This window comes from Lutzomyia longipalpis, chromosome 4, assembly GCF_024334085.1.
Source record: "Lutzomyia longipalpis isolate SR_M1_2022 chromosome 4, ASM2433408v1".
Lineage (NCBI taxonomy): Eukaryota > Metazoa > Arthropoda > Insecta > Diptera > Psychodidae > Lutzomyia > Lutzomyia longipalpis.
In genome coordinates, this window is record NC_074710.1 from 570,247 (window position 1) to 583,354 (window position 13,108).

A 13,108-nucleotide genomic window follows, 5' to 3' on the forward strand; every position below is an offset into this window, starting at 1 on the left:
AAGAGAGTCTCTCTGACGTGTTCAAAACGACAAAAAAATTCTTCACGTTGGTATAAATAAATTTCTTTATTTTTTTTTAATGTTTTCAATTAAAAAAAAAGAAATGAAGAGAAAAACGGGTTGAGAGTGATGATCCAGAGAAGAGCTATCCTCGGCATTTCCTATAGTTCCTATATGCCCACGTATTAATGAGAACTTTATTTATTTTTAACTTATTCACCCAACTTGGAGCATTATCCCTTTTTTTTTTAATTTTCAGATAGATTATTTAATATTAAGTAAAGAAATAGTCAAAAAAATTCAATGAAAAATAATGAAAATAAAAATGTTTTTCCAGGTGTTGAAAGTTTTCTTTTCTCTAAAATAAATTCCATTAAAATCATCATTTGATTTTTAACAATAATTTTATTTCTTTTGCCATACAACGATTTATAGACGATTCCCCCAGAAGATGGGAACTTGCAGGATTGGCTGAAAGCTCTGTGGTACCCTTCGGGAAGTAGTCTCATCCTTTGGGCTAGCTTGGAAGGGTACAACATCCGGTGGAGGTGTCCCCAAAGGTGGGTAGATCGTTGTGAAGCTTATGTCGTCAATGTTAACATTTTGGGGGTATTTGCGGTAGTAAGAAGAATTCCCTGATGGTTTCCAACTCGGTGGTGTCATCTCCTCCACTTCATTTACCATGAGATTCTCCAAATGTGCCGCCTCACTTTCCGGTTGCATTCCCACCTCAAAGCTCATCTCTGTTGTTAAATTGATCATTTGGCTGGTTTGACTATTTGTTTCGTTGTTTGTTTCCACGATTGATTGCGTACTTGTTTGACTTTCAGGGGAGTTTTCTACAAGATCCGAAGTATTTTGAGCAACTTCTACCTCTGGTTGCATTACCTGTGACTCGTTGGTTTGATTTGTTGTTTCCTTTACAACATTGTAAAAAAAAGTCCATAAAAAATCAAGTAAAAAATCCACAAAAAAATCTTCGAAAAGAAGCAAAATGAATGCAAAAAACGTACATTAATTTGAATTTCCACAACAGTTGCCGTTGTTGTGGTGTTATCCACAACAGTTGCATTATTTGCAATCTCAACAGCTTCACGAATGAATCTTTCAGGTGTTGGAATGTTCTTTAGCATTGCTGCTTGATTGCCATGATGTTGCCCCAATGATGGTGCTTCCTGGTAGCTTTCCATTTTCACAGGGGAATCCACATTAACAATCTGCTGGTGAAGAGCTTCATGCTTCAATGGGGCAAAATACGAAGCTGGGATGAGAACAGGTACGTATCTTGGTCCAAAGGGCCATCCTTTCGAGGAGACGAAATTCATCTTTTTTTGAGAAAAATTCAAAGAAATAAAAAAAATAATTGTCCTCTCACCTAGTCCACCAATCCCATAGGGTGCAGCTTGAAGCTTCGTATTGATGTTCACTGCTGCTCCTGCCTTGGGGTTATCCGTCCATGAGTCCGTGTCAAAGAAGAGTCCATCCGTGAGCGATAGACCCGCAAGAAGACTGAGTAATCCAAAGAATCTCCCCTTTCGCTCATTTCCAATCATTTTTTCACTCACAACACTTTTCACATCTTCCCGTAGGAGATCCTTTGAGGTTCTCCTCCTGATGACTTTCACGTCATCCCCAAAGATCGTTGAAGAGAGGTAAAAAAGCAAAATTAGCGGGAATTTTACGTGCATTTTCGTGGCAAAAACGCGAAAAGAATGAAACTGAACTGAAGAATTTTTCCAAATTTATGTGCGGGAAAGTTAAAGAGGGATCGCACCCATATCTACCTACCCGTGGAATTTAAATAATTAAATAATATTTAATAATTTATTTGAAATAAACAGTAAAATAAAAGAAAAAGATCTTTAGTCTTTTTCCAGGCTTTTCTTCTCCTCTCCAGAATATCCTTTGATTCGTTTTGATTAAAAATATTTTTTAAACTTGATTTAAATTCCAAGCTTAAAAATATTTTAAAATTCATGATCTTTTCATTGTGCAAAGGTGCGAACTCGAGAGAAAGTGCTTGTTAAGGTAATTTTTTTTTAGGCAGACAATGCGGGTGGATGAAAAGTTTAATTAATCATCATGAGAAAATATTGCGAAAGTTGCGACAAAGTGGGTTAATTTACAATTATCTTAACCCTTGGAGAGATTGAGACTTTTTACCTTAAAACTTTGATAATATTTTCTAATTGATCCTGCTTTTCTACCGTAAAAACGCTTCATTTTTTTTCCTTAATCATTTTTATTCACAAAGAATTGTTAATTTCCATTCTCTGGAGCTGAGAAAAGTGGGAAAATCTCATGTATTTTAACGGCTTTTTGCATTCAAATTATGCAGCTTTTGACAGTTATTGTGAAGTTCTAACGTTTGACGTTTTTTTCTTACAAGACGTCTTATTTTCATTCTTAAATTAACAATAATTAAAATCATATTGTATATTAGATATAATAATTTATTCGATAAAAGTTTCTCTTCCAACAATTATCACAAAAAGAACATTTTACATTCACTTTGAGAAGCATACATTTGAATTTTGCGAAAGAGAACAAGAAAAAAAAAAAACGAAAAATAACGAATTACATGTCTTCTTTCCTTTTATACAGAATTTCCCAAAAGTAGAAAAATTCAATAATTTCACAGAATTTATACAGAAAATAAACAAATTTCCTTACAGAAAAATATAATAAGATTATATCCAGGTGTTTAATTTTTTGAGTTTTAGAAGGAAAAAAAATGGTGACTTTTGTAAAAGAAAAACTTCCTCTACGCGTCAATTACGAGCCACTTCTCATCAATCTTCTTCACTTCCTTCGTGAGAATTGGATTTCGGATGCGAATATGCACTTCTAGCTTTCCACCAGCCTTCTTCCTTCCATCCATGAGCTGCATTTAAAGTAGACAAAATCCGTTAAAAAAAAGTGAAAAAAAAGAAGTAAAGACTCACCTCGAAGGAATCATGAATCTCACAGGAAGTCTCCAGAGGCTGCAATTTGATATTCACTGTGCCAAGTAGCTGATCAGACCGAAAGAAACCACTGAAACAACAAAGAGGCAGACAGTGACAACCCGCCCAGCAACTGGTTGCATGTTTGTGTGTTTGTTTGTTTGGCGCATTTTTATAACCAAGAAAAGCCGGACGGATTGAGCGAAATTTTGAATGTTAGAAAAAAAAATCAACAAAAATTAACACATTTTGAAAAGAAAAAAAAAAGTAAAAGCCTTTAAGGGGGGAGGGTCTCTTGGGAAAACTGTTAGAATTTACTTATTTTGAATGTTGTAATTTTCGGGGTTTTTCATAAACTTGATTTTCCGATGTTGGTTTGAAGCCTAATTATTGATGAGTAAGAAAATCACTTTCCGCCATCTTAGGTGCGACGCCATCTTGTGATTTTCCGACTTTTCCCAGAACTGCTCTAAAACACAAAGGTAGGTTTTACTCAAGATCTACTGGATGGATTTTGATGGGATAAAAAGCAAATAGAAGAGGAAACCTTACCAAACAATGTACCGAAACAGATTTTTTAATTTCAACTCAAAAGCCGAGAAAAGTCAAAAAGAATATTTATCTGCTTTTCTCAGCTTCTGAGTTGAAATTCAAAATTTTGTTCCGGTACATTTTCCGCTAATGCTTCTTCTTTCATTTGTTTTTTACCCCATCAAAATCCATCTGGTGGATCCTGAAAAAAACCTACCTTTGTGTTTTCAGGTAAATCTCAAGATGGCGTCGTACCTAAGATGGCCCAAAGTGATTTTCTTACTCTACAATTATAAATCTTTAAATGTGGCTAACACCGGAAAACTGACTTAAGGAAAAACCCCAAGAACATTTAATTTCACCAATTTTAAAGAGACCTCCCTTAAAGCAAAGATGAGGAAAACTGATCTAGTTGTTGTGAAAGGGTTAATATTCCTCATCTTTGTATTAAAGCGAAATTAGTGCCAATTTTTGCTCACAAGGACAGCCAAAATGAAAAGAAAAAAAGAAGAGAGAATCTCAAGCCTTTTCTTATCTTATCTACAAGAAATCTTCTCAAGATGCTCAACTCTGCCCACAGAAACTACCTTCATTGAAACTCAATAAAAAACATCTTCAGAAAATATAGTTGTTGCTTTATTTTATGAGATAAAAATATAAGTGGCTGTATGGCCTGACATAATCTTATCATCCGTCTTATGTCTTTTCTTCTTGGGAGCTGATTAAGCCATTTTTGCAGCTTCCTTGAGGAAGTTACATCATGTTGGATTTAACGAGATTCCTGGCTTCTTGCACAGTCTCCGTCCAATCTTGCTCAGCAATCTTCGTTACAGCATCAATGAGAATATTCTTGACCTTCCACACATTTTCTTGGAATGTCTTCAACACATCCCCCGTGGAGACACACTCATCATCCTTCCAACAATCATAGTCCGTCACCATGGCGACGGTGGCGTAAAGGAGTCCCGCTTCCTTGGCTAACACAACTTCGGGTACTTGAGTCATCCCAACGAGATGTCCTCCCCATGCCCGGAACATCTCACTTTCTGCTCGACTTGAGAATCTAGGACCTTCAATGGTAACCACGGTGCCACGCTCGTGTACAGCCACCCCTAGTGCCTTGGCTGTTTCAATTAGAACCTTTCGGGTACGTTCACAGAAAGCCGGATGCATTGGTACATGACAAACTCCCACTGGATGTCCCTCCTGACCATCATAGAATGTCTGAAGGCGTTTTGTTGTGCGATCAATGAAACCATCAATGATGACAATATCCCCACGTCGCACTTCCTCCCTCAGGGATCCCGTGGCGGATGTTACCACAAGATGCGTACATCCCAGCATCTTCATTGCCCACACATTTGCACGGTAGTTGACATTTGTTGGATTTATATTGTGCTTCCGCCCATGCCGTGCGAGTAGCACACAATCCACACCCTTAATCTTCCCCTCAATTAGAGCATCCGATGGGGTGCCAAAGGGTGTTGACATGAACTTTTCCTGCCTATTCTCAAGGAGATCCGGATCATCCAATCCCGAACCACCGATTATGCCAATTTTTACGGTAATTTTACTCATTTTCTTGCACTTTTCACTCCAATAGTCCCCTAATCACTTCAAACACGTTCTTACGCACCAAAAAATTGATAAGAAATGCGGAATATCGCGTGAGAGACGTAAGATTATCTCGCCGGATGATTAATTGAAGAAGAAAAAAAAGTGAGGTTATCCCGGCTGAACCCGCGCGCGCGCAAGTGTTTTGATAAACCCCTGACGGATGTATTGCATGGCTATGAGATTCTCAACAAAAGTTTAAAAAAAATGCAAATCAAAGGAAGCACAGGAAGTTCATAAAATGAACAAAATAAAATAACTTTAGGCTTACCGATCAGCGTAAACTTCCAGCTTCAAGGAGTGCCTCTTGAACATCCTCTGGCATTGTTTGTTACTCCTGACAATCTCAACAGTGGTCTTGTAGTCATATTCCGGATTATCGGTGTTCTTCACGAGTTGCGTCTTACTCTTTGTGTGCTCATCCTGCGGATAGGGAAACTCCAGCTTCACATATGTATCCACATCCTTGGGATTGGGTACGTTGTAATTAATCCCGCGCACCACTGTAATCTCCACCTCATTGTCCGTCAGGTCAGTGTTGCACATGACAATGTTAAAGCTACGCTGTTCATAGTGGAATTTGGGCAGTTCCAATTGCCTCCGGTGCGCTAGACGTATCACATCGAGATCCTTCTGTACGGTCAGGGCGAGATTCTCAAAACGATTTGTTCCCGCCACATCACCCATATTCTTGTGATGTTCCCGCGTGACACGACACATGGACAGTTGATGCTGTAGCTGCTCCTCGAGGCGCTTAAAGAGATCCCCCAGTTCGCTATCTTGACAATCACTCTCCGTGACAAAGGCAAAGGAATCCTCAAGGGCTGCCCTCTTCCCGGGGGGAATGGGTAGTGTGGCCATGTCAACGGGTAAGCCCCCACGAGCTGTCTCAAGGAGCTTATCGAAACCCTTGAAGATCTTGAGGTACTCCTTGGCTTGTTCAATCTCTCCGGCGCGTTTTGCCTGAATCGCAGCATCCTTGAACTCCTTCTGACGCCTCTCCAACTCAGCCACCTGCTTATCCATCACCGAAGTATTCAATAAATTCCCACTAATCCTCGTTGATTCCTGCTTCTTCAGCTTTGGACGTGGTGGTGGGGCTGGCTTGGCAGCTGCTTCCTTTTCTTCCGGAGGTGACTTTGCTGCTGCTGCTGGCTTTACAGGCTCCGCCGCTGGAGCTTCAGTATTCACAGGAATGGGACCAAACCCCGGAGGTGTGGGTAACTCATCAAATGGCACGGGTTTCCCTGCCTTGTGCATCTTCAGTGCATCCTCGTACTGCTTAACAATCCTCCCAAATCTTCGAGCTTTGCTGGAATTTCCCTCATCTTTTGCCGCCTTCTCCACGGATTTGTATTTATCTAGACGCTGCTGAAGAGCCTCTTCCACTGTCCCAGCTACAATTAATCCCTCTTCCGCTGGTGCTGCATCGGGTTCCTTTTGCGTTTCCGCCTCTTGCTTGGGGGGTTCCGGAGGCGGAGCTGCAACAGCTCCTGGGGCATCCAATGTGGATAAATCCAATTCTGATGGATGCGGTGGCATCTCAGCAAGATCAACTTCCTGCCCTTCCTCAACGGCTTTTATCACCATGTCAAATTGCTTCAGAATACGAACGTACTTGAGGGCACTGGCGGTATCTCCGGACTTCTTAGCTGCCAATGCAGCAGCTTTGTATTCATTTTTTCTCCCATTGAGTGCAGCAAGAGCGGACGAATTAGCTTGTTGGGGTACTTTTGGGGCCTCCGTGGCAGCTGGAGGTGATACTGGTGGTGCTGGAGCAGCTCTAGACGGCGTAGATGGTGCAGCTGAGGGACTTTCGGGATTCCCAGTTGCTTCCTCGGCACTTTTAACAGGTTTTATACTCACTTCCGGTGGAATATCCTCCATGGGGATATTCTTACCAGAACTAGCTGCTTTCTGGAGCTCTTTGAGTGTCTTGAGACCACGTGCAAATCTCCTTGCCTTCCCGGAATCACCAGCTTCTTTTGCATTCCTCTCGGCAATTGTGTACATCTCAAGGCGCTGCTTAATGATCTCCTGGACATTCATCTCCGTTGATGTTGGCAGGAAAATCTCCTGCTGTGGTTCCGGAATGGCTGAAGCTGCAGGAATTTCCTCTCCTGTGATTTCTCCCAGTTCACTCAGGAGATTTGGATCATTCTCATCTTCACTATCAACATCCGTGTCAACATCCTTGAGACTCTCAGCCACCATTGCGTCCAAATTCTCCATCGGAACAGGTGCTTTGCCCCTTGTTTTTTGCTTCTTCTTCGCACCTCCACCTGTTATGGCAGCTAATTCAGCTTCGAGGTCACTTTCATCGCCACTGAAGGCTAAAGTATCTACATCCCCTGCACCTAGATCATCCGGAATATCAAAGAGTCCATACTGGAAGACAAGACAATGCCCATCTCATTAGTCATCTCGTGCAAAATTCACGGAAAAAACAAAGATTAGAGAAAGTTCTGAAGATGACTCATCGCGCGGATGAAAATCTTTTTAGCTCCTCCTTCGTCTCACCTGAGATAGATCACGCCGTTCCTTCCCCTGTGCACCACTTGGTTTCTTCTTACCAAACATTTCTCATTGATTTTTCAACACTTTTCACTGTATTTTCCACAATTTTCTCTTTATTTTGCAAAAGCAGACTAAATAAATTGTTTGAAAATTGCAAACTGTCAAAATTAGCGGAATGAAGTTTACTGAAGTTGCAAAAAGAAAACAACAACAAAAACCTAACTTAAAAGTTTGTTTTGTTTTCTGAACGTGTGGCTGTTTCCCAAATTGAATTCCAATTTATCGTAAAATCTCCACCGTAATCACAATGTCAGGCAAGGCAAGACTCTCCAAGACAATCCTGGAGATGAAATTCATGAAGAAGACAAAGGAAAAAGTCCTGAAAGCAGAAGAATCTCAGGAAAGCTGTGCCATGTATTCAAGTGAGATCACACAGAAGATGCTGAGTGGATCGAATTTAATCCCAGAACCCAGCTACGTACCTTGTGAGGATCTTCTCATTGGGCGATTTAGTTTTGGTGGTATGAATCCGGAGCTTGAGCGACTTCTGCTTAAGGAAAAAGCCAGCCAGGTTAATGAGGACTTTGAGAAGGAACAGGAAATGATTAAGGATGTATCAGATGACAAGATGGCCCTACATTATGGGAAAATTCATCAGACTATCAGCAATAAGTATACCAATCAGGGGAAGAAGTTCAATAGATCACGAGATGGAAGAATACAGAAGAAATCCTTCAATAAGGATTCGATATTTAAAGGAAAGCATACCTGAATGACTTCAAATTGAGATAAATTTAATAAATTAAGGCTTAATAGAAGAACTTTTTAGTTTTTTTTCTCTCAAAGTTTTCAATTTCTTTCATTGATCAAAAGGATTCATTGATTTTCCGGGAATAATAATCCACACCACATAACCTCAAAAAAATGATCAAAATCATCCCATTTGTGTTTGGTGTTCTTTTTCATGGAATTTCTCCATCGGAAGTGATACAAATAGACCTGAAGAATACAGAAGACTTCCAAGACTTACCAAGATTCTGGACAAGTACTGGATTTTGCCCTCCAGCTCCAATAAATGCATCTTCGGCATTCCTCCTATCACCCAGTGTCCGGCAGAATTTGGAATTGGTGGCTTCTGTTCCGAATGCAGGGATTACTCACATCCGGACACATTGGATTCTTGAGCTAATTGACGAAGAGTAAGTTTTTCATATACCTGAAATACCCAAAAGCTAAAAAAAAATCCTTTTAGATCTTCAGGTAATGATGTGAAATTCTCCTTCCGGAAACTCGATAAATTTGTGGAATTCCTGCAAAGGATTCACCTCATTCCCCATGTGGAATTCATGGGTAATCCTGGGAGGATCTTTTCGAATAAATCAGCAAAAGAAAGGAAATTTCTCTGGAGAGATTTAACTTTCAAAATGCTGAAGCACTTGATTGTAAAATTTGGCCAGGACTTTGTGACTTCCTTTCGCTTTGAAACGTGGAATGAGCCAGATTTGCTCAACTATAATCTTCTGAATTTCTCTCTGCCTGATTTTATTGACTACGTGACTTCCATCAGGGAGGGAATGAATGAAATCCGGAAGATCTCTCCTGAAATTGATTTAAAACTTCGTGGCCCTGCGGGATTATTTCATCAGAGGGAAGTTCACAAGCTCTGCTATGGCTTCCTGGAGTACTGCACCAGCAATTCCTGCCCTATTGGCATCTTCACATTCCACAGGAAGGGCTCCGGGAAGGCTAGAGAGATCCTCACAGGTGGCATTGAACTTTTGAGGAATTTAACTCGAGAATTCCCCTGGATTGCCCACATGGAAGTCTCTAATAATGAAGCTGATCCCTCATCGGGATGGTCACGACCTCTACGGTCCAATTCTGATGTTAAATACGCAGCGGAGCTGGTGAAAACCGTCCTAATTCACTGGGATGCAAAAATGAGAGGAATCCTCGAGAATTTGGAAACAATCAGCCATGATAATGCCTTCCTAAGCTACCATCCGTATGAATTTAATCAGAGAACCCTCCTAGCACACTTCCGGATGAATAAATCCACACCAATTTACTCGGAATTTGTTAAAAAGCCCGTTTTAGGAGCTTTGGGGCTTCTGGCGAATCTCGCAAGTTCTTCCGGAAGCATCCAAGAAAGGAATGATGTAATGTTTATCCCAACAATGGGTCAGGAAACACCGGAATTGCCATTTTATGGTTGTATTGTCTTCGTATCAACGGCTATTGGAACACAGAGTGTGAGGATTACAGTAAAACTCCCTCCGGGAAGGAAATTGGTGGCTTTTGGGGAGATTTTCGATCAGAAGAAGACCAATCCGGGAAGATTATGGCGCGAAAATTCATCCCCATCGTATCCTGATGCCAAACTACTGATTAAAATGCGAAAAGTACAAACACCAGCAGTTGTCATCCAATCCCGTCTAATGGATGTTCCGGAATTCACAGAAAATTTAACAGTTTCAGCCCCATTTGTGCTGTCTTTGAGATTTTGTGAAAATTCTACGGGGAATCTTCCAAGGAGAGTGGAAAATGTGAGATTGAACCGGATTTCCGGACAAAGGGTTACAATTTTGTGGCATGAAGACTTCCAGGTGGGGAGATGTGTGAAGAAGTATCAAGTTTTCTTCAAGGCAACTGGTAGGAAGTTGCGGAAGAGGAAATGGGCAGAAATTACTCATGCCTGGCACATTCCGGATTGTTCATTTGATTTTTGGAGATCTTCAGGAGTTTCAGGTAAAAGAATGAAAAGTTGAGGAGGAAGATGAATACTCACTTAATTTCCATTGCAGGAGCATACAAAGTCCGTTCAGTGGATATCCTTGGGCGTCATGGGGATTGGTCAAAGACGGTGCTTTTGTATTGAAAAGTGCTTCATGTATTTTTCTCGTTGATTTTGTGTGTTTTTGTTGTCACAGAAAATCCCATTGACTAGTTTGCAAGAAGGCAATCACCAGCCCATCCAGGGTGGGTGGTTAATCTGGTGGGGTGGTGTGAATGTTAAATTAACTGGGATATTGATGATGGCATAATTCCGGCGGAGCTTTTTCAGTGTCTGCAAAATAATTCGCCCATTGATACCAATGAGGAATCCCGCGGGAATGTTTGTCTCTCTACCCGTATTGTCGTGCACCATCTCAATGTAGTACTCCTCCTCTTCTGGCACACTGGATTCCGTTACAATTACCGCACGTGCCCCATGCTTCTCCACATTGATGGCCTTGGTGAGGAAGGAACATTCGCCGCGCTCAACAAATGCCACATTTCCCTCCAGGCTGTCCCCATTGACAATGTCAGCCGATGAGCATGCATCGAAAGGCACCACAGGTACAAGGGCAATTCGTGGGAAGCGAAAACTCGCATTAAATGGTGCCCCAAAGTCCTTTGCCGGACGCAATCTGTACGTATACTCCAATTCCTCCGGGTCCAGCACCTCAAAGAAAACATCTCCCGCAATTATGTCCTGTGTTGTTATCTCATCGAGCATATGCAAACTTCCTGCAACATTGCAAGCAATCCAAGAATTAACTTCAAGACTTTTTTTTCTGGAAAAATCTCTATAAATTCTTTAAAAATAAAGTGAGGTTATGCCTGTTGATTTACCTTTACAATTGGCAAAATCAATATCACAAGCCAATAATATCAGTGTAACGAGTAGGATTAGTATTAAATGAACATCAATCATCATTATTGCTAACAAATTAACCACTTTTTCACGCAATTTATCAACATTTTTCCTCACTTTTTGCAAAGAAAACACGTCAGTGTTTACTTTTTATCAGCAGCCTCCTAAGCTTAGTTTAACCACTGAAGAATTTTGTTTGGATTTCCATGGGAAATTTCTTATGTTTCATGTGGAGTTTTTCCAAGGATTTGCAACACGCGCAGAATTCAAAGCAAAGGACGCTCCTGACGCCATATTGTCTCCTAACCCAACTTTTCAATGGAAAATAAGAGAAGAAAGAACAATGAATAAGAAAAAAACACAACAATTCACTCACTTCCTCTCACACATTTATTTGAGAAAATGCCAGCAATGAAGCAAAAGCCATATAGAGTTTTTCTTCTTCATCTTTTTTTATCTCATCAACAGCTATAGATAAATTTAACTATTTTATTTTCTTTCTACAGTACACTTTTATTTTACGACAAAATGTCGCTGCATTTCCACAAAAGTGTGTTGATTAGAATATTTTTTTTTCTTTTTTTTTTCAATGAGTGGGTGAGCTGATTTTGCGCGCGCAAATAAAGAGAAACATTTTGGAAATTGCAAAAATGCGAAATGAGTTGATTTTGTGCGCTTTAAGTGGTGTTATGTATTTTCTTTTTAAATGAATAGGTAAATATGGTGATAACTACCCCCAGAAATAATGAGTGACTTTTATTCTCTTTTTCTTCTTTCTCTTTCTTTCTTTTTTTTTGGTAATAAAAATTGACTAACTTACATAGGATTTTTCGTGGTTTTTTCTTTTACTTGAAAAATCTATATATAGAGAGAGATTAAAAGGGGTTCATTTCGCTAAAATTGGATTTTATATAATATATTGTTCCATTCTTTTGTTTATCATATGTATATAATATGTAGGTATAGAAAAAGAGAAGTTTTTTTTGACTAAAAAGAGAGGTATTGTCTTGTTCTAGAATCATCATCGAAAAAATTCATGTCTCTCAATTTTCGTGTGATTGTGAGTTTGTTCTTCATTTTTTTTAATACAGCTATTTTTTTTTCTCTCTTCCTAAAAGGGATTTTTCATTATATAAAGACATTATATTTATTTTAATTTATTTTTTACCTTTTATATTCATTATTTTGTTTATTTCTTTATTTATACCTTGCTTATGTGAATGCTTTCAACTACACGCCTTCATTCTACAAAATTTATGCTTTAACATAAAAATTAAAAAAAAACTATTGCATTGTGTTTTAGTTTCTTCTTTTCTTTTTAAAAATTGTTTATCTCCTGGCTCTGGAAATTATTTCTGTTTTATAGGCTATATTGTCATCCATAGTCATTTACCATTTTCTTTTTCTTTTATACATTCTAACAAATTGTTTTTTAGATGATTTCCTTTACGAGAAAAATTGGAAATTAATTCTTTATCTGTATGTTTTTTTTTCATTTTTTTTTAAATAAATTTTTCCTATTATATTAACATACAGTGACCATTTTCATTTTGTGAGAAAAGAAAAAAAATAATTATTCACCATTTAATGTTTTTTTTCCTTCATTTCATTATAATTACTAAATTCTATTAAATATTTTCTATTTTCCACTATCTCACTATTTTCACGCTAAATATCTCGTTTAGTTTAATCTTCATTACTTTTTTTTTATATATTTATATAATATTTCAATACGCTGCATCAGGCAGTCAATTAAATTACAATTTATACTTTTTTTTAAATATTAAATTAATTTTATTAATAATTTATGTGTTAATTGTATAAAAATCATGTCTTATGGTGCTATGCAGGAAAAGAATGTCAA

At 38.9% G+C, this 13,108-nt stretch overlaps 6 protein-coding genes across 8 annotated transcripts; 2 read left to right on the forward strand and 4 right to left on the reverse strand.

The window, feature by feature from the left end:
* Window positions 1–424: 424 nt before the first annotated feature.
* On the reverse strand, window positions 425–1,817 carry LOC129794654 (uncharacterized). 2 transcript variants are annotated; one of them, XM_055835458.1, is made up of 3 exons: window positions 1,376–1,817; window positions 1,014–1,303; window positions 425–918 (listed from the first exon to the last, which is right to left on the reverse strand). In XM_055835458.1, exons 1-3 carry the CDS (start codon window positions 1,686–1,688, stop codon window positions 430–432), a joined length of 1,092 nt encoding a protein of 363 aa, XP_055691433.1. In that variant the 5' UTR covers window positions 1,689–1,817; the 3' UTR covers window positions 425–429. The 2 variants fall into 2 exon arrangements, with proteins under 2 accessions (XP_055691433.1, XP_055691432.1); XM_055835457.1 differs by having other exon boundaries at window positions 1,014–1,817.
* Window positions 1,818–2,435: 618 nt separating this feature from the next.
* LOC129794649 (coiled-coil and C2 domain-containing protein 1-like) lies at window positions 2,436–7,790 on the reverse strand. 2 transcript variants are annotated; one of them, XM_055835452.1, is made up of 4 exons: window positions 7,611–7,790; window positions 5,362–7,478; window positions 2,946–3,036; window positions 2,436–2,884 (listed from the first exon to the last, which is right to left on the reverse strand). In XM_055835452.1, the coding sequence occupies exons 1-4, from the start codon at window positions 7,668–7,670 to the stop codon at window positions 2,765–2,767; spliced, it is 2,388 nt and encodes a 795-aa protein (XP_055691427.1). In that variant the 5' UTR covers window positions 7,671–7,790; the 3' UTR covers window positions 2,436–2,764. The 2 variants fall into 2 exon arrangements, with proteins under 2 accessions (XP_055691427.1, XP_055691425.1); XM_055835450.1 differs by having other exon boundaries at window positions 2,946–3,078; window positions 7,611–7,786.
* LOC129794661 (S-methyl-5'-thioadenosine phosphorylase) lies at window positions 4,091–5,202 on the reverse strand. The gene has a single exon (XM_055835467.1). It carries the CDS (start codon window positions 5,052–5,054, stop codon window positions 4,230–4,232), a length of 825 nt encoding a protein of 274 aa, XP_055691442.1. The 5' UTR covers window positions 5,055–5,202; the 3' UTR covers window positions 4,091–4,229.
* A 34-nt stretch (window positions 7,791–7,824) lies between the features above and the next one.
* On the forward strand, window positions 7,825–8,428 carry LOC129794663 (M-phase phosphoprotein 6). The gene has a single exon (XM_055835469.1). The coding sequence runs from the start codon at window positions 7,915–7,917 to the stop codon at window positions 8,377–8,379; it is 465 nt and encodes a 154-aa protein (XP_055691444.1). The 5' UTR covers window positions 7,825–7,914; the 3' UTR covers window positions 8,380–8,428.
* A 57-nt stretch (window positions 8,429–8,485) lies between these two features.
* Window positions 8,486–10,513, forward strand: LOC129794651 (alpha-L-iduronidase). Its single transcript, XM_055835454.1, has 3 exons — window positions 8,486–8,806; window positions 8,860–10,355; window positions 10,412–10,513. Exons 1-3 carry the CDS (start codon window positions 8,532–8,534, stop codon window positions 10,483–10,485), a joined length of 1,845 nt encoding a protein of 614 aa, XP_055691429.1. The 5' UTR covers window positions 8,486–8,531; the 3' UTR covers window positions 10,486–10,513.
* On the reverse strand, window positions 10,475–11,424 carry LOC129794662 (PRADC1-like protein). The gene is made up of 2 exons (XM_055835468.1): window positions 11,223–11,424; window positions 10,475–11,117 (listed from the first exon to the last, which is right to left on the reverse strand). The coding sequence occupies exons 1-2, from the start codon at window positions 11,305–11,307 to the stop codon at window positions 10,570–10,572; spliced, it is 633 nt and encodes a 210-aa protein (XP_055691443.1). The 5' UTR covers window positions 11,308–11,424; the 3' UTR covers window positions 10,475–10,569.
* Window positions 11,425–13,108: the final 1,684 nt, after the last annotated feature.